Here is a 25,688-nt window from a genome sequence, read left to right on the forward strand (position 1 = left end):
GAAATGCAACTAGGAATAAAATTCTTGTCCATGGCATAGGTAAGCATCAGAGAAATCTATGCAACAGGAAATTAGGCCCTGAGCATACCTGGGGATTGGAACTCAATTTCCTCAAGGGACAGAAATTCCTCTACCTTCTAAATATAAGAATTGGTCCTGAGATGTGGATCCCAGGGTGCCAGACTAAGGCAAAACTGCCCTACAGGGAGAAGCAATGACGGGAAGGAAAAAATTAAAAAATCTCTTGAGAAAAACTTGCCAACAAATATTAAACAGACTACAAAGCGTACGAGGAAACACAGCACCACTTAAAAATAATAACAAAGCACAAATAAGCAAAATTCCTTGTGGAAAAATTAGAAAACACAAATAAAGATAATTCTATTTGTGTGCTAAGCAATTTCCCAGGACTAAGTGATGAGGCAGAGTTAATTCCACTAACTTACAATAGCTAATCTTAAACATGCTGAGGATGACGGTGAAAAATCTGAAATTAGAAATATATTTAGGGTATCTAATTACCATCTTCCACTTTCAAAAACAGTGTATGTTATAAATTAAAATTAAAATAGGTTGAATATGTAATAATTAATGAAAAATACCTCAGGCTTAATTTGCAAAATTATAGTATATATATAGTATATATATAATATAGTAAATAAAACTATTTAATGCACAAAATAACCTTAAAAAAAGTGGTACTGAAGAATTTTTCATTTCTCAGTTCTTAATGTGAAAAGCTATACTTTTAGAATTCCCTTCCATAAAATTCTAAAGGTTGGCTAAGATGCAATTTCAGAGTCTGAGTTTTACATATTTTATATCAAAGGAAATTTGGAGGTTTCACTCAGTATTTTCAAGAGCCTGTGTATTACCCTAAAACATTTAACAAATTTGCTAATAAAACAATAGGGCATGAATGCATCCACAAAACTAAATAACCAATCATATCAATAAAAGTGCCCAGAGGGACTTCCCTGGTGGCGCAGTGGTTGAGAGTCCGCCTGCTGATGCAGGGGATACGGGTTCGTGCCCCGGTCCGGGAGGATCCCACATGCCGCGGAGCGGCTGGGCCCGTGAGCCATGGCCGCTGAGCCTGCACGTCCGGAGCCTGTGCTCCTCAACGGGAGAGGCCACAACTGTGAGAGGCCCGCGTACCACAACAAAAAAAAAAAAAAAAAAAAAAAGTGCCCAGGAAATGTGTTTTATATACAAACATAATTTGATTATTTAATACATAAAGAGACATTTTTACACTCCTCCCACCTCCATCTCAATTCTTTAAACAACAAACAGAGCTTTCCAAGTCTAAAATATTTGAGTAAAATTGCAACTAACCTTTATATATGCACTTGGGTAGATCTTATGAACAGCGTCTCCAGGTGCACGCCCAGCTTCTCTGTCTAAGTAGTAGCTCTGTACAAAGACTGCATGGTCACTAAGGCACCTGACCCAAACATCACCTTCACCTTTACATTCCAACTGCACACCTTTGCCTATGTGCAACCTTAGGAAGAAAAAGTGAATCACATTTCATTTTGATAAGTATTTAAAAATAAATTTTAGTTCAGATTATATAGCATACCCAATATTGAAAAATTTTAAAGAATAAAGGACATTATATAACACCATAACCAAAAGATAGCCACTGTTAACATTTCTGTATGTTTCTTTATTTTTTTTAGTATCCTATTCATATGTAATAATGATGAACATTCACATAATGCTTATTATGTATCAGGAACATTCAATATAAATTCTCACTTAACCTTCACAATTCAATTTAAATTAATTTAAAAATTCAGTTAATCACATGAGCCAAATTTTAACTGCTCAACAGCTACATGTGGCTAGAAGTTACTATACTGGACAGCACAGATATAAACCATTTCCTTCATCACAGAAAATTCTATTAGACAGCACTGGCTTAGAGAGTAGATAATTTGCCAAAATCACACAGCTAGGGATAGAGCCAAGATTATGTGCTTATGCACACACACGTTTCCTTAAAGAGTTGAGATCACACAGTACCTAAAATTGTGTATGCTTTCCTGTAATATTTCATCTTAAGTATTTACATTTGATTATGTAAACTTTTTATATTTTAATGACTGCATAAAAATGAAAGTGTATTAAAATTTACTTAACCATTTACCTTTTATTATCAGTCTTCCATTATAAATATCACCTGTGGAAACATGTCTTCATTTTATGGTATTTCCTCTCAATAAATTTGGAGAAATATCATACAATCAGAGGAAATAAAAACTAGTTTTCAAACCGGGTTCCAAAAGGTCTAGTTACGATTCAAAACACAGAAACCTCACTAACTTTTAAAAAAAGACTGTATTTTATCATCTTTTAAATAACAAACATCTACAATTCAAATGAAATGCTTACAAATTCTGAATTTTCAAGACAATCTTTATTCTTTTATCTATATTTGAAAACATAATTTACATTGAAAGATATCTCTGAATAAAAGACAATGTATTATGTTCAATTTTTAAAATTAACTATCTATCTATACAATCAATACCTTGCTCTCTCAATGGCTTCTGTCCTGTGGACATTGGAGAGTTGACCCAAGCAAAAGCGATCTCCTCCAGAAGGGTCTACATAACCATCAACAGTAACAACAGGACAGCTTGAAGGAACCTTAAATGTCTCTCCTACTTGAACATCCATTTCAAAGTAAGCAATGGAACACCAATACTCAGGAGCTATAGGAGATAAATGGGAGAGAACAGCCAATCATGTGAGAAAGATTTAAGGCTTTCACTTTCACTCCATATGACAAAGCTTTTCTTAAAGGGTGAAGGAAAGGGAGAGCACCCAAAAGAATTTATAATGCATTATAAAGTACGCACTGCCATGACTTCTACTTTTCAGCTTACTATCTAACATTCTTGAAACTTAAAAAAAGTCATTTTTAAAATCTGGAATTTGGTTCTTACCTGAAAGTACCCAATCAACAGGGAATTTAAAGACCGGAAATAATTAGAAACATAAATTTTTTTACCATGATGTTTCATCTAACTGCACATAATATTTTCTATGTAGTCTGAACTTTTATTTTTTTTAAAGCACACTGATTCTAATACGTATTTCAGAGAAGTGTTCTTGAATAACATCAATCTATGGTATATATTTATAGATCCCTAAATGAAAGAGAGGGCATAACCAAGTCAGACATCACAGACAAGAGTCAAGGTTAATTACACTCCAACTACACAGTTTCTATGAGCAGGATTTTTCAGTTGTCTCTTGGATGAAAGGTCATTTGTCCCATCTGTATTTTTAGTGAAGTCCATTCATGTTAACTACTATAATTTTTTTAAATTACTTTTTTACATAGCAGGTTATTAGTCATCCATTTTATATACATCAGTGTCGACATGTCAATCCCAATCTCCCAATTCATCACACTGCTCTCCCCCCAACCGCTTTCCCCCCTTGGTGTCCATACGTCTGTTCTCTACATCTGCGTCTCAATTTCTGCCCTGCTAACTGGTTCATCTGTACCATTTTTCTAGGTTCCACATATATGCGTTAATATACAATATTTGTTTTTCTCTTTCTGACTTACTTCACTCTGTATGAGAGTCTCTAGATCCAACCACGTTTCTACTAATGACCCAATTTGTTCCTTTTTATGGCTGAGCAATATTCCACTGTATATATATATATATATATATACCACATCTTCTTTATCCATTCATCTGTCAATGGGCATTTAGGTTGCTTCCGTGTCCTGGCTATTGTAGATAGTGCTGCAGTGAACACTGCGGTGCATGTGTCTTTTTGAATTATGGTTTTCTCTGGGTATATGCCCAGTAGTGGGATTGCTAGGTCATATGGCAGTTCTATTTTTAGTTTTTTAAGGAACCTTCATACTGTTCTCCATAGTGGCTGTATCAATTTACATTCCCACCAACAGTGCAAGAGGGTTCCCTTTTCTCCACATCCCCTCCAGCATTTATTGTTTGTAGATTTTCTGATGATGCCCATTCTAACTGGTGTGAGGTGATACTTCATTGTAGTTTTGATTCGCATTTCTCTAATAATTAGTGATGTTGAGCAGCTTTTCATGTGCTTCTTGGCCATCTGTATGTCTTCTTTGGAGAAATGTCTATTTAGGTTTTCTGCCCATTTTTGGATTGGGTTGTTTTTTTTAATATTGAGCTGCATGAGCTGTTTATATATTTTGGAGATTAATCCTTTGTCCGTTGATTCATTTGCAAATATTTTCTCCCATTCTGAGGATTGTCTTTTGGTCTTCTTTGTAGTTTCCTTAGCTGTGCAAACAGTTTTAAGTTACAGTTAAGTTAGGTCCCAATTGTTTATTTTTGTTTTTATTTCCATTACTATAGGAGGTGGACCAAAAAAGATCTTGCTGTGATTTACGTCAAAGAGTGTTCTTCCTATGTTTTCCTCTAAGAGACTTATAGTGTCTGGTCTTACATTTAGGTCTCTAATCCATTTTGAGTTTATTTTTGTGTATGGTGTCAGGGAGTGTTCTAATTTCATTCTTTTACATGTAGCTGTCCAGTTTTCCCAGCACCACTTATTGAAGAGACTGTCTTTTCTCCATTGTATATCCTTGTCTCCTTTGTCATAGATTAGTTGAGCATAGGTGCATGGGTTTATCTCTGGGCTTTCTATCTTGTTCCATTGATCTATGTTTCTGTTTTTGTGCCAGTACCATAATGTCTTGATTACTGTACCTTTGTAGTATAGCCCAAAGTCAGGGAGCCTGATTCCTCCAGCTCTTTTTTCCCTCAAGAGTCCTTTGGCTATTCGGGGTCTTTTGTGATTCCATACAAATTTTAAGACTTTTTGTTCTAGTTCTGCAAAAAATGACATTGGTAATTTGATAGGGATTGCACTGAATCTGTAGATTGCTTTGGGTAGTAGAGTCATTTTCACAATATTGATTCTTCCAATCCAAGAACATGATGTATCTCTCCATCTGTTGGTATCATCTTTAATTTCTTTCATCAGTGTTTTATAGTTTTCTGTATACAGGTCTTTTGTCTCTCTAGGTAGGTTTATTCCTAGGTAATTTATTCTTTTTGTTGCAGTGGTAAATGGGAGTGTTTCCTTAATTTCTCTTTCAGATTTGTCATCATCAGTGTATAGGAATGCAAGAGATTTCTGTACATTAATTTTGTATCCTGCAACTTTACCAAATTCATTGATTAGCTCTAGTAGTTTTCTGGTAGCATCTTTAGGATTCTCTATGTATAGTATCATGTCATCTGCAAACAGTGATAGTTTTACTTCTTTTCCAATCTGTATTCCTTTTACTTCTCTTTCTTCTCTGATTGAGTTGGCTAGGACTTCCAAAATTATGTTGAGTAACAGTGGTGAGAGTGGACATCCTTGTCTTGTTCCTGATCTTAGAGGAAATGCATTCACTTTTTCACCACTGAGAATGTTTGTTGTGGGTTTGTCATATATGGCCTTAATTTTGTTGAGGTAGGTTCCCTCTATGCCCACTTTCTGGAGAGTTTTTATCATAAATAGGTGATGAATTTTGTCAAAAGCTTTTTCTGCATCTACTGAGATGATCATATGGTTTTTATTCTTCAATTTGTTAATATGGTGTTATCACACTGATTTGCATATATTGAAGAATCCTTGAATGCCTGGGATAAATCCCACTTGATCATGGTGTATTATCCTTTTAATGTGTTGTTGGATTCTGTTTGCTAGTATTTTCTTGAGGATGTTTGCATCTATATTCATCAGTGATATTGGTCTATAATTTTCTTTTTTTGTAGTATCTTTGTCTGGTTTTGGTATCAGGGTGATGGTGGCTTCATAGAATGAGTTTGGGAGTGTTCCTTCCTCTGCAGTTTTTTGGAAGAGTTTGAGAAGGATGGGTGTTAGCTCTTCTCAAAATGTTTGATAGAATTCACCTGTGAAGCCATCTGGTCCCGGACTTCTGTTTGTTGGGAGATTTTTAATCACAGTTTCAATTTCATTGCTTGCGATGGTCTGTTCATATTTTCTATTTCTTCCTGTTTCAGTCTTGGAAGGTTATACCTTTCTAAGAATTTGTCCATTTCTTCCAGCTTGTCCATTTTATTAGCAGAGTTGCTTGTAGTAGTCTCTTAGGATGCTTTGTATTTCTGCGGTGTCTGTTGTAACCTCTCCTTTTTCATTTCTAATTTTATTGATTTGAGTCTACTCCCTCTTCTTCTTGATGAGCCTGGCTAATGGTTTATCAATTTTATCTTCTCAAAGAACCAGCTTTTTGCTTTATTGATTTTTGCTACAGTTTTGTTTCTATTTCTGCTCTGATCTTTATGATTTCTTTCCTTCTACTAACTTTGGGTTTTGTTTGTTCTTCTTTCTCTAGTTCCTTTAAGTGTAAGGTTAGATTGTTTGAGATGTTTGTTGTTTCTTGAGGTAGGATTGTATTGCTATAAACTTCCCTCTTAGAACTGCTTTTGCCACATCCCATAGGTTTTGGATCGTCGTGTTTTCATTGTCATTTGTCTCTAGGTATTTTTTGATTTTCTCTTTGATTTCTTCAGTGATCTCTTGGTTATTTAGTAACGTATGGTTTAGCCTCCATGTGTTTGTGTTTTTTACGTTTTTTTCCCTGTAACTGATTTCTAATCTCATAGCGTTGTGGTCAGAAAAGATGCTTGATATGATTTCAATTTTCTTAAATTTACTGAGGCTTGATTTGTGACCCAAGATGTGATCTATCCTGGAGAACTTTCTGTGTGCACCTGAGAAGAAACCGTAATCAGCATGCTGTTTTGGGATGGAATGTTCTATAAATATCAATTAAATCTATCTAGTCTATTGTGTCATTTAAGGCTTGTGTTTCCTTATTAATCTTCTGTTTGGATGATCTGTCCATTGGTGTAAGTGAGGTGTTAAAGTCCCCCACTATTATTGTGTTACTGTCGATTTCCTCTTTTAGAGCTGTTAGCAGTTGCCTTATGTATTGAGGTGCTCCTATGTTGGGTGCATATATAATTGTTATATCTTCTTCTTGGATTGACCCCTTGATCATTCTGCAGTATCCTTCCTTGTCTCTTGTAACCTTCTGTACTTTAAAGTCCATTTTATCTGATATGAGTATTGCTACTCCAGCTTTCTTTTGATTTCCATTTTCATGGAGTATCTTTTTCCATCCCCTCACTTTCGGTCTGTATGTGTCCCTAGGTCTTAAATGGGTCTTTTGTAGACAGCATATATATGGGTCTTGTTCTTGTATCCATTCAGCGAGCCTGTGTCTTTTGGTTGGAGCATTTAATCCATTCACGTTTAAGGTAATTATAGATATGTATGTTCCTAATACCATTTTCTTGTTTTGGGTTTGTTTTTGTAGGTTGTTTTCTTCTCTTGTGTTTCCCACTTAGAGAAGTTCCTTTAGCATTTATTGTAGAGCTGGTTTGGTGGTGCTGAATTCTCTTAGCTTTTGCTTGTCTGTAAAGCCTTTGATTTCTCCATAGCTTTTGCTTGTCTGTAAAGTTTCTGATTTCTCCATCAAATCTGAATGAGATCCTTGCCCGCTAGTGTAATCTTGGTTGTAGGTTCTTCCCTTTCATCACTTTAAATATGTCATGCCACTCCCTTCTGGCTTGTAGAGTTTCTGCTGAGAAATCAGCTGTTAACCTTATGGGAGTTCCCTTGTATGTTATATGTCGTTTTTCCCTTGCTGCTTTGAATAATTTTTCTTTGTCTTTAAATTTTGCCAATTTGATTACTATGTGTCTTGGTGTGTTTCTCCTTGGGTTTATCCTGTATGGGACTCTCTGCGGTTCCTGGACTTGGGTGGCTATTTCCTTTCCCATGTTAGGGAAGTTTTCGACTACAATCTCTTCAAATATTTTCTCAGGTCCTTTCTCTCTCTCTTCTCCTGGGACCCCTATAATGCGAATGTTGTTGCGTTTAATATTGTCCCAGAGGTCTCTTAGGCTGCCTTCATTTCTTTTCTTTCTTTTTTTTAAAATTCTGTTCTGCAGCCATAAATTCCACGATTCTGTCTTCCAGGTCACCTATCCATTCTGCCTCAGTTATTCTGCTATTGATTCCTTCTAGTGTATTTTTCACTTCAGTTACTGTATTGCTCACCTGTTTGTTTGTTTTTTAATTCTTCTAGGTCTTTGTTAAACATTTCTTACATCTTCTCAATCTTTGCCTCCATTCTTTTTCTGAGGTCCTGGATCACCTTCACTATCATCAATCTGAATTCCTTTTCTGGAAGGCTGCCTAACTCTACTTCATTTAGTTGTTTTTCTAGGGTTTTATCTTGTTCCTTCATCTGGTACATAGACGAGATCAAAAGGCAGAGGGCTGTCTTTCTGTGAACGTGGTTTTAATTCCACAGGCTGCAGGATTGTAGTTCTTCTTGCTTCTGCTGTCTGCCCTCTCTAAAACTGGTTTTTAAACCTCTTTATTGGAGTATAATTGCTTTACAATGGTGTGTTAGTTTCTGCTGTATAGCAAAGTGAATCAGCTATACATATACATACATCCCCATCTCTCCTCCCTCTTGTGTCTCCCTCCTACTCTCCCTATCCCACCCCTCTAGGTGGTCACAAAGCACCGAGCTGATCTCCCTGTACTACACAGCTGCTTCCCACTAGCTATCTATTTTACATTTGATAGTGTACATATGTCCAAGCCACTCTCTCACTTCATCTCAGCTTACCCTTCCCCCTCCCCATGTCCTCAAGTCCATTCTCTATGTTTGTGTCTTTATTCCTGTCCTGCCCCTAGGTTCTTGAGAACCTTTTTTTTTTTTCGATTCCATATATATGTGTTAGCATACGGTATTTGTTTTTCTCTTTCTGACTTACTTCACTCTGTATGACAGTCTCTAGGTCCATCCACCTCACTACAAATAAGTCAAAACTACTACAATTTTAACTCTGAAAATGTGTTGAATGTATTCATTTGAACTTCAATAAATGATTTTAAATAATTGGGCAAAAGAGAGCCACTACTAGGTTTGGTTTGCAAATATCGTTGATCAAGTATTTCTAATTTTTGTGTGAATACAGTTATTACATAGAGCCCACATACATGCAAATTATTTGAGTTTCCTTTTTTAAATAACAGGTATTTATGGGGTACATAAGAATCACTGTAGGCACACACAGCAGTAAACAAGGCAGCTATTGTCCTATTTTCATGGAGGTGCAGAGGCAGACAAGTAATCAAATAAATGAACAAGACAACTCAGGTAATGATAAACACGGTGAAGAAAATAAAACAGGGCATGGGACAGAAGATGAGTGGAAAGGTACTTCAGACTAGACAGTAGGGGCACATCCTACCCAAAAAAGTCAGACCTGAAAGACCATGTATCTATGTGGAGACTGTGAATGAACAGCTCAAGAGGAAAGCAAATGCAAAAGCCCTAGAGCAGAAAGGGGTCTGACATAAGGGGGGAATAAAGGCCAGTGCCATTTATTAGAGATTGAAAGTTTTCTATGATAAACCAATTATTTATCTGCATCTCACTGTGCCATTTATGAACTCTGGCTGACCTAGAATTTTCAACAATATAAAAAGATAGAATGATAAAAAAATACATTTCTTCAAACCTCCCAAAAGATGTTAAAATGAAGTATAATTAATGCTTAAAATATATTAAAAACAAAAATCCTGTAAAGTCTATGTATCTAATTGCTTTTCAAAATGTTGTCAAGGAAAAAAGGACTTTCCAATGAAGTATTAATAAAAGAGACCACCTGAAAACTGGATGATTCAAAAACTTAATAATTCAAATGTTTTGCCATACAGAATGACCAACTAATCACAAACACTCCTTTAAATATTTTTATTTATAATCAAATATAAATAATAAAATAATATATAATATGTAATAATATATAATAATAAAATATAATATTTATAAAAATAAATATTTTATTTTTATTACCATGAGAACATGAAAACTAGCAATATACTGAAGTGCCTTCTTAAGCTAGTTTTGAAATATTTATGAAGCTGTTCCTTATAGTAAAATTCTTTATTAAAGGCATCACATTATGCTATGGACAAGAAGCTTCAGCCAACATAACAGGCAGGTATACTGGTTGAAGCTAAAACTAAAGAGGTTGTTTAAGACAAGATAACAATTACCCAATGTTTTGGCAGCAATAAACAGTAACAGCACTTTAATAAGGTCTTTAACAATCAGCCCAAACAGTAAATTTTGTTACAAATAATATCCTGAAGTCACGAATGTTTTCAACGCTGGTTAAAAAAATGAGATCCAAGTACATGCATTTCCTAGTTCATACTGAAGAATACTATTTACAAGTAAAGTTCCATGGCAAGCAATCTTTTTTCTGAGAGTCAATTGAGGGGGAAAAGGAGAGCTGTATAATCTCCATGTTTAAATAAGAAAAATAACTTTTATCATCATAAATTGCAACATCTGCAACTACACTTAAACATTATGTTATTATTTCCCAGTCACCAAAGGGGTTTTTGTTTGCCTAATATTTCAGACAGCATACAACAATGATGGTTACATAAAGCTGCATTTGGCAAGCTGAGTATAAAAGGAAAGTGACATCAGAGTTGCACCACGGACCAGGGATGAAAAATGACCTTCTAATTAAAAGGATTATTAAGGCCCAGGAAAGCAGAAGGAAGGGGGTTACTATCTGTGAGGAGAGACAGGGCTAGAGGTAACCTAATAGGTAATCCAGAGAAGTTAGTGGTGCTGGGATACAAAATACCATGTGAAAACCTTTTCTAAAGGTTTAGAAATGGTTCTAAAGGTTTAGAGTGCACTCTAAATTTGTTATACAACGAGGAGGGAACATTCTTATTTTTAAAACAGGAGAAGGTAACAGGAAACACTCATTAAGCCTTTCTAGGTCTCTCTGTGCTCTTTTGCTCCAAGGACCAAATGCCACATAAGTGACAAGTCTGCAGCCTCTCAAAACTAGTATCAACAGCAAGACAGAATTTACTCATTTCCAAGAGAGCTTTCTTAACGTCCTAACTCACTTGAAAGCGAGTGGGATTGTTATGTGCTTGCTGACGTTGCTATTTTTAGTTTCTTGTTCCTTAAGTTAGTGAGGTTGAACTGGTCCCATGAAGTCTATGGGCTGCTTGCTCATCATGGACCAGAGGAAAGGTTTTGAAAGACGAGTTAAGAACATGAATTTTTTTTAATATAAAAACTCAGCTAAATAGTTTTTGTAATGAGAAAACATATTACAAAGCACAGCTTTATCAAAAAACTGTTATTCAATTATAATAGAAAATGTAAGTCTCCAAGGTATTATCTTTAATTTCTGAAACAAGAGTCATTCAAGAAAAAGTTAGAAATTTGGTTGAAGCACCTAAATAACTCATTATGAATTATTCCTTTTATTATTTATATCTGAATGAGATGCCCTATGAGAATCTCTCATGAAAATATAAAGGTACTCTCTTAAATGGTAGTTAGTTCCAAAGTACTAGAACACAACCTGAATTTGAAAATCTGTGAATTCTGTATTCATTTATCAGTGACCAAAACAATCTCAAAGACGCTGAGGAAACTCTTCGCTTTAATTTGCAATCAATATTTAATTTAATGAATATATCTCAGCTTTACAAAAAAGCAAGAGTGTTAGTCCATAAAAAGAAATGATTAAAAATGAAATGATTAACTTTTTCCAAAAATATTTTTCAACTTAGTTATCAAAGCCTAGAAATCACCAAGTATATGTCCTGTCTGAAATCTTTTATACCAAGGTAAAGACCAATACTAACGTTTTTTCACTTTCAACAATTTATATTACTTATATTTCCTAAGACATACATGCAATTATATTCAAAAATACTTTATCAAAACAGATATACTATATATTATTGATGATTTTTAATTATTAAAAATATTTTACGTATTCAGATATGCATATTTCCCATCTATACAGTCCTAAGTCAGTGGTAGAATATTTTAGCATTTCTTAATCAAACCTTAAAGGGCTGCATTAACCATACACCTAATACAAAATATTTTTACTTTGGTTTCCTTTTCTATTTGTTCATGAAACAAAAAGGATAGCAGATCTTGTAAACTACTAGCTAGGACTTACAAAGCACTAGATAACAGGGGACACGAGGGATTAGGGAATGCTTCTTCACAACTGTGGTGTGACTTTAAAAGAGGTCACCACACTTAAGAGGGTAGGGGTGTGAGGTATGGCCCCAATGATTCTCACCTCCTGATATTCACATTCTTGTATAGTCCCCTCTCTACAAAATAGGATCTTAAAAAAATGAAGATGTGATTTATGAGGTTAAGTCTTAAAAGACCCCGAGGTTCTGTCTTGCTTTCTCTAGATCACTCAACTTTGGAGGAAGCAAGCTGCCATGTGAAGACACTCAAGAAACTCTGCAGAGAGGTCCATGCAGAAAGAAACTGGAACTTCCTGCCCACAATACCACTAACTTGCCAGATAAGTGGTAAGCCACCATGAAAGTGAATTCTCCAACCCCAGAAAAGCTTTCAGATGGTGGCAGCCTGAGCCAACAACTTGACTGCAAGCTCAAGAGACTATGAGCCAGAGCAAACAACAGACAACTAATACAGAGTATATAACATATCTGGCAGAGAACACCATGCACAAAAAAAGTACAGAGGGATGATATAGTCAAGCAAGCTTGGGTAAGCAGTTCAGGATGGTTAAGGTATGAAGAGATGAAGCTAGAGAAGTATGCAGGGTCCCGGATCAGAGATTCTTTTCTGCCCAGCTAAGGAATCTGGACTTTATCCTATAGGCTAAGCAATAAGTAGGGAAGTCAGTGCAAGTTCTTCAACAGAGAAATAACATAACTAGATTCAAATTTTAAAAGAAATACTGAGTAGCAGTAGAGATTAAATGGTAGGGAGGAGGGCACTATGACTGGAAGCTGTCCCATTAGGAAGACCAGTCAGCATATTCTCTTACCAGTGCAAGAGGAGAAATGAAGAACAGCTGTGAGGTAGAACTCTTCTGGGGCCCATCCGTATTCACAGGCAGAGAGTTCACAGCCAGCTGGGCTCCAACAAGCTGACTCCATTAATGGTACAGGCGCAGAGCTGACCCCTCCCGCAACCACGTGGACAAAGACCTTTCAGTATCATCCTCGCCATTAAGTCACTTCCCGTTCTACTCAAAAACAGAGGCTTTAATGCCAGTGCAGGGTCCTACAGATGCATATCCTCAAAACTAGTGAATGCTATTCCCTAACCACCAGGAGCTGTTAGGCCTCAACATGAGTTCTACCATGAGAATGAACTACATCCATCAAGAGGCCAAAGCAACTGCTGAATCCAAAACGGAGTCCAAATAACTAGCTAAATGCCACCATTCCCAACCCCACTCCACTATTCATCCACGGTAGATCTTTCTTTAGAGCCCTGATTATCCCTACTCCTGTGGACCACCTTCTGCCAAGCCATATGAACACTGAGAACCACACCCCCCAATTTGCCAGGGGTCACTACTGATTGTCAATGATGCTGCCTTGAAGCCAGCAAAATTCTCATTCTTAAGACTCCAGATTTCCCCCTTTTATCACAATATGCTTATTAACATGAATTAAGATTCTGATACAATGATTTCATTTATATAATTTCAAAAAGCAGTAAAACCAAACTACTGGATTGTTTAGGGATGCATTCATCGTTTTCAAAGAGCAAAAAAATTAAATCCATAAAAAGCAGGATAGTGGTTATCTCTGCAGGAGGAGATGAAAAGTTTTTGACTGAGACAAAATGCATGGGGAGGGAAAATTTCTGAGGGTGCTGCAAAGTTTTAATTTTCAGTCTGGGTGTTGGTTACACATGTTTTGGCTTTAATGTTATTCATCAGACTGTATGTATACTGGTTTTATGTACGTTCTGTTTATTACATTTCTTAATAAAAATGTTTATAGAAAGGCAAGACCCCTTGACCCACAAAAAATGTTTAAAACCACAAAAATATGCAAATGACGTACAGAAAATCCACTTAAGAGGATAATTTAACTAGTAATATGTATGATTAAAAAATATGTTAAAAAATGTAAACATGTAACTAGTAAATATGTATTGTTAAAAAATATTTCTGTCCCACCAGCAGCATTTTTCTCCTTATCAAAACAAATATTTGCCTCCTAAATCAGTAAAAGTTAATTGAAGTATCACATCTACTGCTGGTGAGCATGATAAAACTGGTTCTCATACTCTGATGTGATCACTAAAGCAATGTGGCCTTTTGATCCAGAAATTCTTCAAATTCCCGAAACTGAAATATGAGAAGAATTATAAGCATAAAGATCTTACCCTCAATGTTATTTTTCTTTAACAGCTAGAAGAAAAGTTAGAACCAACATAAATAATAAATAGCAGAACACTGTTTAAGAAAATTATTTATCTATTTGAGGAACTATAAGTTACTCTTTAAATTGACCATTATGGTTACTGTAGTTATATTTTTAAAAAATCTTCAATGGAAATATATACTGAAATATTTATGTATCAAATGATTATATAGTATTTCCATCAAAATAATAGGTAAGGATATGAAAAGTAGGTGAGGGTATAAATGAAACAAGATTGGCCATTAGTTGATAATAGCTGAAACTGAGGAATGAGTACAATTTCTGTACTTGTATTTGGTATATGTTGAAATTCTCCATAATAAAATTTTTGTAGAACTAGGGGGAAAATTAAGGTGATGAACTGAAATTATATAGCTGCATCTTTCTAAGCTAAGAAAAACAGATAGGATAGGACGGAGGGAAGAAAAGCAAATCAAAATCCACTGTTTATGTTAAGAAGCCTTCAATATTTTCTTTTATTTCCAAACTTTCTCTTTTATTATTTCTATAGTTTACTTAGCTATTTCATCTACTCTTTTGAACATAATTTAGTGCAAATAGTTTCTAAATTGCAGTTAACCAGAGATTCCTGAATCTACCTTCTAAGACAGATACGGTGTATTATTTTTCTGTTCAGCATCTACTTCAGATTCTTCCTGGCTTTTTAAGCTACAGTTTTACAGCTGTTCTATTTTGAAACCTAGTTTCTTCTACTGCATATTTATGTATTACATGCATCTTAAAACTGGTATTTTGGTACTTTATATTTTAGCCGAAAATGCAGTTCTTGTCTTTTCTTTCAGAGACAGTTAAAAAAAATCAAATATGGACAGTTTATGTGTGCTTATATTGGTTACTCATAAACTGTTGATTAACTAATGCCATAATGAGTATTGTACTTATCTGAAAAGTTAAGTTACTCTGGAGTTATATTAAAATCTCTCTGTGTGTATGTGTTTCAATTGCCATAAAGAAAAGCTAAATGTAAGGAATTAATTTTGAAATACACTTACCAGGATGGTTAGAAATGGGAGGCTGGAATGCAAGCTCATTGTGAACTGGCGGCCCTAAAGAAAAGACAATAAAAATCCCATTTTCATTTATTAAAAGTTTTCCAATGCTGAAACTTTTAATAAACCTTAAATATAACTATCATACCTTAGGAACTGTTTAGATCAAGCTTATGCAATGTCTAAGAATGTAAAAGCTTAGTTTACTTTATAATTATAATAAGCAAATACTCTTGAATTACTTTTGTAGCCATTTAATAGCCAACATTTTAGAGCTGTATATCAACTGTTAAACAATTTACGATAGTTGTACATGCAAAATTTAATGTAATTATAAATTATCCATGTAATACAGTACAATTCATAATGTAATATATAATAATAATTCAAATTGTGAGGTCCATTTTAAAACAAGTGTTTATCGTTTATTAAATTAAGAATATTTACAAAATGGCACAGTAGCTAACATAACTGAGAGATTATTATGTGTTAAGACATTGTGCTAAACACCTCACATGAATTATTACATTTACTTCTTACAACATCCCTGAGACAGATACTACTATTACTACCCTTAAGTCTTAGGGAGGTTAAATAATTTGCCAGTGGTCACACAGCCAGTTAAGGGTCCAAACCCGTAACAACCAACTATGCTGGCCCAGGCAGCCATTAAAAACTACATTCTCTTAAGACATGGAAAAATAGTAACATAACAGTAAAAAAGCAGGGTACAACAACATAGTCACAGTCTGATGTCCTCCTCCCCCCAAATTTATATATATACCCGACTATATGACTGGAAGGAAAAATGTGACAAAGTATTAGAAGTAGATATCTCTGGGTAGTAGGATTCTGGATAACTTTTATTTTCTTATTTACTCCTCTGTGTATTTTCCAAGTTTTCTTTGGTATTATTAATCTTATAATGGAGGAAAAGGGATTTAATATATATGAAAGATTTATACTCTTGATTTTACTAGGCCAAATGAACAATGTTCCTGTTCTGCCTGAAACTACAAGCTATGGTTATCAGTAGGGTATCCCTCCCAATCAAGCCTGCACAGAGTAGAGGAATGACAGATTCAACATCTGAGTGTCTATGGTATGCTGAACTCTGTGGTGAGAGAAACCTTGAGATCTTGACACTCATGGAGTTTCAATACACTTAGGGTGGATATACAGATACACATGAGATCTAACAACATACACAAAACAAACAAACAAATGAATGGCAATCAATGTGGTGTTAATGAAATATCAGCAACAAAGAAATAAAAGTATTCTGTAAATATCAATCCTCTAAAACAAAGGTATGATAACATAACTATGAAAAATAAAACTGTTTACCAAAAATACTGAAAAGCACTAATCATTTAATGAAACCAAATTGTAAGATGACTAAAAGATGTAAAAACATTTTTAAAAAAATAGAAAGAAAACAAAGTTCTCAAAAAGAAAAGGCCCTTACAACAAAAACAAGAGCTTACAGTAATGTCCGGGATGGGGCGGCATAGGCGGGTGGTGCTGAAGATGGCCGTTTTGATGGTGAGGCAAATTAGGTGTGTATGGTGCAGTTCTACTTCCAGTCCAGGTGGTAGTGCTGTCTAAAAATTAAGGCCCACATGGATTAATTTGCTTTTATAAACTCTGCCTATTTTTTCTCAACTACTTAGAAGATTTTAAAAAGCATATACATACTATGATGGTAAGTAGCTGGCTGACCAGTAAATCCATTCTGCTGCTGTCCTGGCTGAGGCCCTGAAGCTATCTGCAACAATCCTTCACTATGGCTGCCTGCCAGTATACTGGCAGGCTGACCTAGAGGAACAAGAAGACATTAATATGGTACATTTATAGAGGCAATCCTATGGTTTTATACAGTAAATGAAGGATCAATTATATCTGATGGTCACAATTACAAAGATGAGCAAAAAGTAGAATTCATCCATGGCCTATATAATAAAAAAACCCTAGAGTCATCTATAAAGGCAAACCTTAACTTGAAGAAGTTCAAAATTATTCTACCTTTAAGTAATATCTAGCTAATTTTATTGGCCCATTTCTTCACAAATATTCTTCAAATGCCAGCAAAACCCCACTATAGGTCTAGCCTATCATAATAACTTCTTCAGAAGCACATCAGCTCACTCCCAGCCACTCCATCTAGCTCTGGACCTTTCTGACTAGGACTCCAAAAGTCCAGGCTCAAGAAAATGTTGAAAACTAGAAAGTTCATTATTATCAGCACGGGTACTAGTAATGGCAGAATGCTAGAGGGTGATCAAAGAAAAGGAGAGCAGGCAAATATTTTAAATGGAATGTGATGGGTAAGGTGAGAAGGTTAAAAAAAAAAAAAGGTAAGCTCCACTGTCCAATCAACACAGCATCTGCTAGTTAAAACAAAACAAAACAAAAAATCAGTCTATTTTGAAATTTTTTCATGTGCTTTTAAAAATCAAGAATTGCCTCTAAGAACACTATCATACTCCTGGATTCACAAGAAATTAGTTGCTCTCTCTGTATGTAATATACCAGGAGAACTATTCTATTCAAAACCATTCTAAGAAATTGCTTACATTTTTAAGGCTTTATTTTTTGTACAGAAAAAGCTTAATTTCTTCAAGCAAGAATTAATTAAGTCAACTGTGCATCTCACTTGGAAAGCAATGAAATTCCATAATTGTTATTTGTTACTGTCATTACCTCAATCTTTTCTCATCTATGTGGGAGTATAATCAGATAGAAGAGAGTAAATGACACCATTGCTCGAATATGCAATGAACAGCTCAAAGTATGAAGAAAAAGGAACATCTTTCTCCTCTCTACAACTCTTCCTTAAGGCTAAGATTATAAAATTAAAAGCTAAAGAGACTACTTCAATACTCCCTATTTTTTTTTAAGAGGATGTTTTCAGCTACCTCCCATCCTATTCATCCCCCTCAAATTTTTTCATCTTTAAAGGTTAATTAAATTTTTACTCTTGCTTTTTAACGACTGTACATGGTGCATACTTTTAGCTATCTTACAAAAACTGTCACTATGCAGAAGAAATTAAATTATTTTAATTTACTACAGATATTTAGAAAGAAACCCTGAAGATATTCAGGTACCAAATGAACATAAAGCCCACTGCAGTTATCTGTACTGAGTATTTCCATTACACAATTCCAAGTACATAAAATGAAATTAAACAACTAAATCAGCTCACATAGTCTTCCAATTCCCCTATTTTAGTCCAATTTCTTTTCTTTCTTCTAATTTTATAAATACACTTTTTGAGATCTAAGGAAACATTCTGCAACAAATTCTAAAACTTATGGTAATCATTACTCATTGCGAAAATATATCCAAAAAACACCAAGACAAAATTATCCACATTTCATTCATATCACTTTATTTGAATAGGACTCAGCCCCAGGGAACGTAACAGTTAAAATGAAGTCACTTTAGCAAGCATCAACAAAGGCATGCAAATTCAACCTCCAGGTAGTATCAACAGAGGTTAAGTGGCACTAATCTATGCTCAAGTGGCTGTAACGTACCTTCTTTTATTCTCCTTCCCTACCCACTCTGTTTGTCAACTATATTCCCAAATTAGTGAATAAAGAGTAGACAGATAACAGAAGCAGCAAGTGGTTAAAGGTTCAGGTTCTCAAGTTTGTGTTTAACCTATATGGCCCACTTGGAATATGCTGTCTATAGTGAGACTGTCATCTCATGTAGCAAATCCAAAAGATATTGTGTGAAGAGGTAAAATGAATTAAAGAGGGGGAAATTTGGTATACTTTATTTGAAATTCAATTGTAGAAATCAGTCCTCCATTTATTCCAAAGATCAACTTTCTATGCTGAATCTGATCTGATATTAAACAGAATAATGCTTCCTTTGATATCAACTAACAAGTATCAGTCCAGATCTATCAACAATTCACTGCTGATGTGGGCTTAGATACAATCTCCTTAGCAAGCAGGTACAAATAACACAATACAAATGCGAAGATCCTGTTCTGTGATTAATTTAAAAACAAAAAAAAGGCCACTCAACTTGCCAAGTTGAAAACTGTCCAACCTTTGGTGGCTATGAAAATAAGGTCATTATTTCCTTGACCAGGCCCCAAGAAAATCTGAACCTAATAGCACTCTGCCTCCATGACATGGCAGAGAAGGTGAGTACCTCTTTAATGGGAAGAATCTTTTGAAAATAGACTTGTTAGAAAAAAAATAAAATAAAGTTAGATACACAGAATTTAGCTTTATTTCAAAGTTGACTAAAATACTTAACATCTATCTTGAGGGTTATATGTTTGTTACTAACAAATTTGTCAAGATTCCTTTTTCTAAGTTTGCACAACTGGAGACTGAGATGACTATTATAAAGTAATATTCTGCCAGATAAAGCAAAATAAAAATACCGATTAGAGGAAAGCTTGCAATTCCATTAACAAAGATTTTTATAAACCTCTTGGTTCAAAACTACTTGTCGGTAACTTAAATATTTCTCTAAAGTAGATCTGAAAGCTTAAGAGACTTCTTACTTCTGCGTGTAATAAGGTACAAATTACACCATTAATTTAAATCATTACTTAAATTCCAAGTGACTGTACATCAACATAAGAACATTTAAATAAATTACAAACACCATTTTTTTCCAGGACAACTCAAAAACCTATTTAATGCTTGTTTACCTATGAAAGATACCAGAGTACTTTTAATTTTCACTTACTTGGAGGTTTCCTCCAAGTGGCTACCTATAAATATATAATGGTTAGGAAAATTCATCTTGCTGACTACATCTGACTCTACAACTCACTTGTGGAAGCCACAGGAATGTTGGGAAAGTTGGTGGTGCTGGTAGCGTTAGACTCAGATGGGGCTAAGAGAGCTGGGGTGCTGTAGGTCTCCGTCGATGCACGATTACTTGGTGGATGCTGGATGGTTTGAATTGAATGCCCTTCAGTGGATAATGATGGCTGTCCCTCAAAGTCATGAACATATTCATCCTTCACCAACATACTAGGTGGAGCTATACAGAAAAGCAAACATATTTTAAAATGTTATAAGCTTCTATTCCCAGAAAAAAAAATCTTATAACTAATATAACACCTTAAATCAACTATAGTGTATATCAGTCTAACTCAGAATTTTCCAGTACTATTTTTAAAGCATACTATCCTATCAGCAAAAGCTATTTATTTAGAGGTAGTGGCATCAGCTCAATCTGACTGACTCCTTGAAATCTGAAGGTAGACCATATTCCAACAACCTCCAGCAATGGTCCTAAAGAGGTATTTTTAGTTTCTTGATTAATAATCTAAAAGTAATCAAAACCTTAAATACATAGAATAAAGTAGACAAAAAATCAAGTGGCTGGGGAAAATATTTACCTAGTTAAGACGACCAAATTGAGATCAAGTAATTACTTTTTAAAATCTTTTTGCTAATTTCACGGTGTAAAAATATGAGTGGGATCTGACAGCTATCCAATTCCAGATCTAGAATTACTGTTTAGTAACATATTATTTGAAAGTGAAGTATACTGAATGTCCCCTAAAAGATCAGAATGAGCAGAAAAATCCCAAATGGTAAGTCAAACTGAAATTTCCTTCTAGAAACCCAATCCAAATAATGATGTTTGATGAATATGTAGTGTGAAAAAACTCGATAAACAACATCTTTCACCTATGTGGTTACACCTTAATAAGCAAAGCTAGGCTCTAGCTGATACAACACCTTTTCTTGAACAAACCAGGGAATAATTAGTTGGCTTTGTTGTGAGGAAAAAAAGGAAAATTGAAGCTGCATTTATAATAATCAATGGTTCTCTTGCCCAGAACCTCCCCATTTCTTTTTAGGCTATAGTTTTGGGGTTTGCTTTTTATCTTTAGCAAACAACGCTTTACTGCATCTGAACTAACACTACCCTAGAATTTTATAATCCGTTGAACTCTAACACTAGGTTCTTTTCTTAGAGCAGTTAACAGTCCACAAAAAGACATTCTCTTTTCCATTGAGAATCAGCATATAATGCTCCTTATCTTTCTCTATGTTAATCTTTGAAAAAATCCATTACACATAAATACTAACTAGTTACACAGCTACTTTTTTATTAAACTGAGAATATTTCAAAGAGGTAATAATAATCTATTGTTCAGACTTCCACATACAATCTCTTAAAGGGTTTTTTCATGCATCAAAAGTAATGAAGATGCTGATATTTTTAAGACCCATAAATTCCACTACAAAGAGTTTCTCTTTAGAAAATTCTATGGAAACAAAGAGATAACCAAAAGGAGCTTAACATATCATTATATGTCAGTAAAAAAAGTGGATCTAACCACTCACCACTAATGTTGGCCAAATTATAAAAATGCAAAGAAAAATTCATTTGAGACATAAAGCGGGTATGACTGTATTTATTCAATTTCTTAAAAATTATACTCTTCAAAAAAAAATATATACTCTTCAACAAAGTCCTATGATTTTCTGCACATAGATCCTGACATCTCTAGGGATTCTTGGAAATTTTAGGGTTCTTTGCTGTTTATAGCGACTGGGATCTTTTGACCAAGATAACAGTATTGCTAGTACATAAGGAGAAAGTTACTGATTTGAGGATATAGCTGGTCAACTTGATACTCATTATTTCTGCTTTTCAGTTGACGTTTTGGCTTAATGGGCAATCATAACAACTGAATTCTGGGCATTCCCTGGTGGTCCAGTGGTTAGGACTCGGTGCTTTCACTGCTGTGGCCCGGGTTCAATCAATCCCTGGTCGGGAACTAAGATTCCACAAGCCACATGACGCAGCACACCCCTCAAAAAAAAAAAAAAGAAAGATTTGAAAATAACAACTGAATCCTGCTTTTAAACAGTTATGCTTCATAACTTTTTCTTGCCTAATATGTTGGTTAAACCTTCCCAAGTGTAAGTTTGGGACTTCTACCAGTCTACAGGTCTCTTTAATCAAATAACTTAAAACATAAGTTTCTTAGGTAAAACTGGCTATCAACAAGGATAGATGTCTGCAATATACTTTTGCCAAGAGAAAAAAGGTAGGTTATAAAACACCACTGTACACTATGATCATACTCATGTTTAAAAAATCATATAAGTGAAAAAGCAAGGTCCAGTACAGTGCACAAATACGCTTTTTGTGTAAGAAAGAAGGGAAATAATACATGTATTTTTGCACAAATAAACCCTGGAAGGAAACACCAGAAACTAAAAAAAGTGATTACCTGAGGTAGGGGGGAATGGGGACAGGGGTGGGAGCACTTCTTTTCACTGTATACCTTTTTATAGTATTTTGATTTATGGACCATGTATTGCCTATTCAAAAAAATAAGATTGAAAAAAACATATAGTATATATTTTTAAAGTCCAGGAAACAGACACCAAACTATTAAGTATTTCTCTTTATGGACTAGCATTCAACAAATTAATTCACTGAAAAAGTATTTATTGAGCACCTATGTTCCAGGTACTGTTCTAGCACTTGGGATACAACAGTAAACAAAAGAAAGATCACTGCCCTCACAGAGCTTACAGTCTTTTATGATATTTTTCTATTGTTTAAATTACTCCAGCCCCTCCTAGCTGTCTAATCTTGGGCAAGTTCCTTGACCCCTCCAGGCACCAGTCTCTACATCTGATAAAATGTAAATAATGCCATCTACCATGTAGGAGTATTATGAGAATGATGACACAATATTTGTAAATTATTTTGACACAAAATAAATACTTAGAAAGTGTTAGCTATTATGATTTAACCATACCCTTAAAGCAGACATACGTGTATACAGAGATTGTAAAATGTTCTGTGAGGAGTAAAGAACACATAGCAGACAGAAAAGCTGAAGACACTGAGCTCATCCTAGGTCTCTGTTCTTTATTAGCACCAGCAAGCAGGTCACAGCTTGTCTGATGGTACTGTCACTGTCTTATTTACCTTTTCTTTCCTCCACTAGACTATGAGCTCCCTCAAGGGGAAAAAACATACCTTATTTATCTTATCATCCCTGGAACCTAACACAGTACCAGGCAATACATGCTCATTAAATATTTGTTAAAATCAACACACAAGTCAATGTGGTCATGGAAAGTTTCACGAGAGATGAGACAGGCTGGAAATGATTACCACCAAGATCCCAACTCAAAAGTGAAGGAATTATCCCATTTGCTTAACTTTTAACTACCTTGGCCTTATATTATTTCTTTGTCCAAATCTAAAAGGCCCTGTGGGAAACACCTGTTGTTTTCTGAGGAAAGAAGTCACTGAAGCCAGCTTTACATAGCCACCACCAGGGGGATCCCTAAGGCTGAATATAGGGCTAGAGCAACTAAAAGGGGCTATCAACCCATACAAGCCCATCAATAACAGGTACTGCTAACAGCAGTATTTTAGGACAGGAAGCAGTGTAATGAGTCTTCAGAATCAGATCTCCTCACAACCACACCCCTAGGAAGATTCTGATATAGTTATCACTACAGCTGCCCAACCCCTAACACCCACTGAGCTAAAAGCTTTCATTCTCCAAAAACACAGATGAAGAATGGTGAAAATCTGAAGGGTGTTTACTTTCAAAAAGAGGTGATATGATATCAACGTCTGTGTGGTGAAGAGACTGGGTTTTACCCAATCAATCTTAAAGCTACCCTTCTCAGACCACCACAACAGCTTCCCTTATCAGCCCACTGTTCTCAGAAACCAACTAACCCTTAACAAGTATGAAAAGGCACTAGAGTCTTCCTTTATTATTACTGACATGGAAGAGAAGTGGAGAATAAAAACAAGTAGACTTCCATGCTCTTCCTAAATTTTAATGTCAGATATTTCTGACCCATCTCTTAAGATTCTGCAACAAAAGAGGTGCTGAGCCACTACTTTGCCTTCAAAACAATGGCACACCTTACTAAGATGACAGTGGCTCTTTTATTAGAATTTCTCTGCAAATTAATTAGTTCTTACAGAAATTTCAGTTCATTAACATGTTCCAAGAAACAGAGCTAAAAAAACAGAGTTTTAACAGACCTCTGTTCTCAAATATTACACACAAAAAACACCTCCCATATGTTACATTTCCCCGCCTCAAAACACTCTTTCCTTTTAAATATAGGATTAGAACATCTGTGATTGGCAGATACTTTAAAGTAGCCTTGTTTTATTTACTCAAAATGTAACAAGACTGAAAAAAATTAATATAGTACACAGTTTTAAGTCCTTCATAAAATTACCATTCATAAAAATAAGTTGGGCTGAAATGAAGAAAAATGACAATTTTGGTGTTTTTAAACTATATTACACATGATTCTAAATTATCAGAGGTTATTTATACCCATTTAAATTAAAATAAATATTTGAGGATTTTCAAAAAAATAAAAAAATAAACTGGCTCTGTGAGATTTTCTTCCAAAATAGCCAGTTTTTACCAATTCAAAAACTATTCTTCTTTTGTATGTTTTATGTTCCCCTATCATATTTTTTAGACTACTTTCGGTCATAAACAGCAGTTCAAAGCCAAAGAGCCAACAGCCTATTTAAATCCAGTTTTAAATGCTGATGAATGCCCCCCCCCAAATCTACATTTCCAAAGCAGTAAGTTTTTTTCTTGTCAATGTTACCAGCACCCACACAAACTAGTTCTGGGTCAATAAAGAATAAAGGGGATGGGGTAAAAGAAAAGAGAAAGTTACAAGAAACGAATTACCTACCATTACTCTGCAGTGTTAATCCTGAGAGATCTTAAATTTTTAAAGGAGAAAAGAAAATAAAACATTAATCATTAGCATGAAAATAATTTCCATTATATTTAAAATAACATAACGTAAATTTAAGCCAGGGATTCAAAAATTCCATGAACAATTTCAATTCAAGAATAGTAGTATAAATGCTATCTAACAATGCATAAATGCTTTCCATCTTATTTTTCAAAAACAATGTTCTAAGTGGGCAAAATATCAACTATGCATACTTAGTTTTAGCAGTCAAAATACAAGTTTGTTCTGAATTCAAATTTAAGTATTTGTATTTCATTAAAAATGTCTGATTCTTTAACCTTAGTTGAAGTCCTGGGCTATCTCCAAATCTGTAATTTAACTTAGAAAAATTAAAACACTATTGAGATCTTTTCCCTTTGTGCTTCTAAGCATAACAGCAAAGTCTACTTACCAATTCCAGGTGATACAACTCGTTCATAGTGATATGGATTCACACAGACACTATCACATTTTAAGTCAAATGCATACTGACAATATTTAACATGTTTTAATTCGTTTTTGTGAAGATCAGGCCACCTCCAGAGACGGGCATAGATCACATGAGGAAATCCTTTCCGACCAGCCACCTAAGAAA

The 25,688-nt window shown here is 34.8% G+C and overlaps 1 protein-coding gene across 3 annotated transcripts in view; it reads right to left on the minus strand.

Annotated features, from left to right (window-relative positions):
• Positions 1-25,688, minus strand: part of SMAD4 (SMAD family member 4) — a 60,399-nt gene that overhangs the window by 15,391 nt on the left and 19,320 nt on the right. For all 3 annotated transcript variants that reach the window (XR_004353073.1, XM_032653835.1, XM_032653836.1), the window contains exons 3-10: positions 25,506-25,680; positions 25,049-25,078; positions 20,148-20,360; positions 17,037-17,156; positions 16,826-16,942; positions 15,342-15,395; positions 2,540-2,723; positions 1,339-1,507 (exon numbers count right to left, since the gene is read on the minus strand). Coding sequence is in view for 2 of the 3 variants with exons in the window: in XM_032653835.1 (XP_032509726.1) it covers positions 1,339-1,507; positions 2,540-2,723; positions 15,342-15,395; positions 16,826-16,942; positions 17,037-17,156; positions 20,148-20,360; positions 25,049-25,078; positions 25,506-25,680 (1,062 nt within the window). In the remaining variant the exon portion in view is untranslated. The remainder of the gene's footprint in view (positions 1-1,338; positions 1,508-2,539; positions 2,724-15,341; positions 15,396-16,825; positions 16,943-17,036; positions 17,157-20,147; positions 20,361-25,048; positions 25,079-25,505; positions 25,681-25,688) is intronic.

This window comes from Phocoena sinus, chromosome 14, assembly GCF_008692025.1.
Source record: "Phocoena sinus isolate mPhoSin1 chromosome 14, mPhoSin1.pri, whole genome shotgun sequence".
Lineage (NCBI taxonomy): Eukaryota > Metazoa > Chordata > Mammalia > Artiodactyla > Phocoenidae > Phocoena > Phocoena sinus.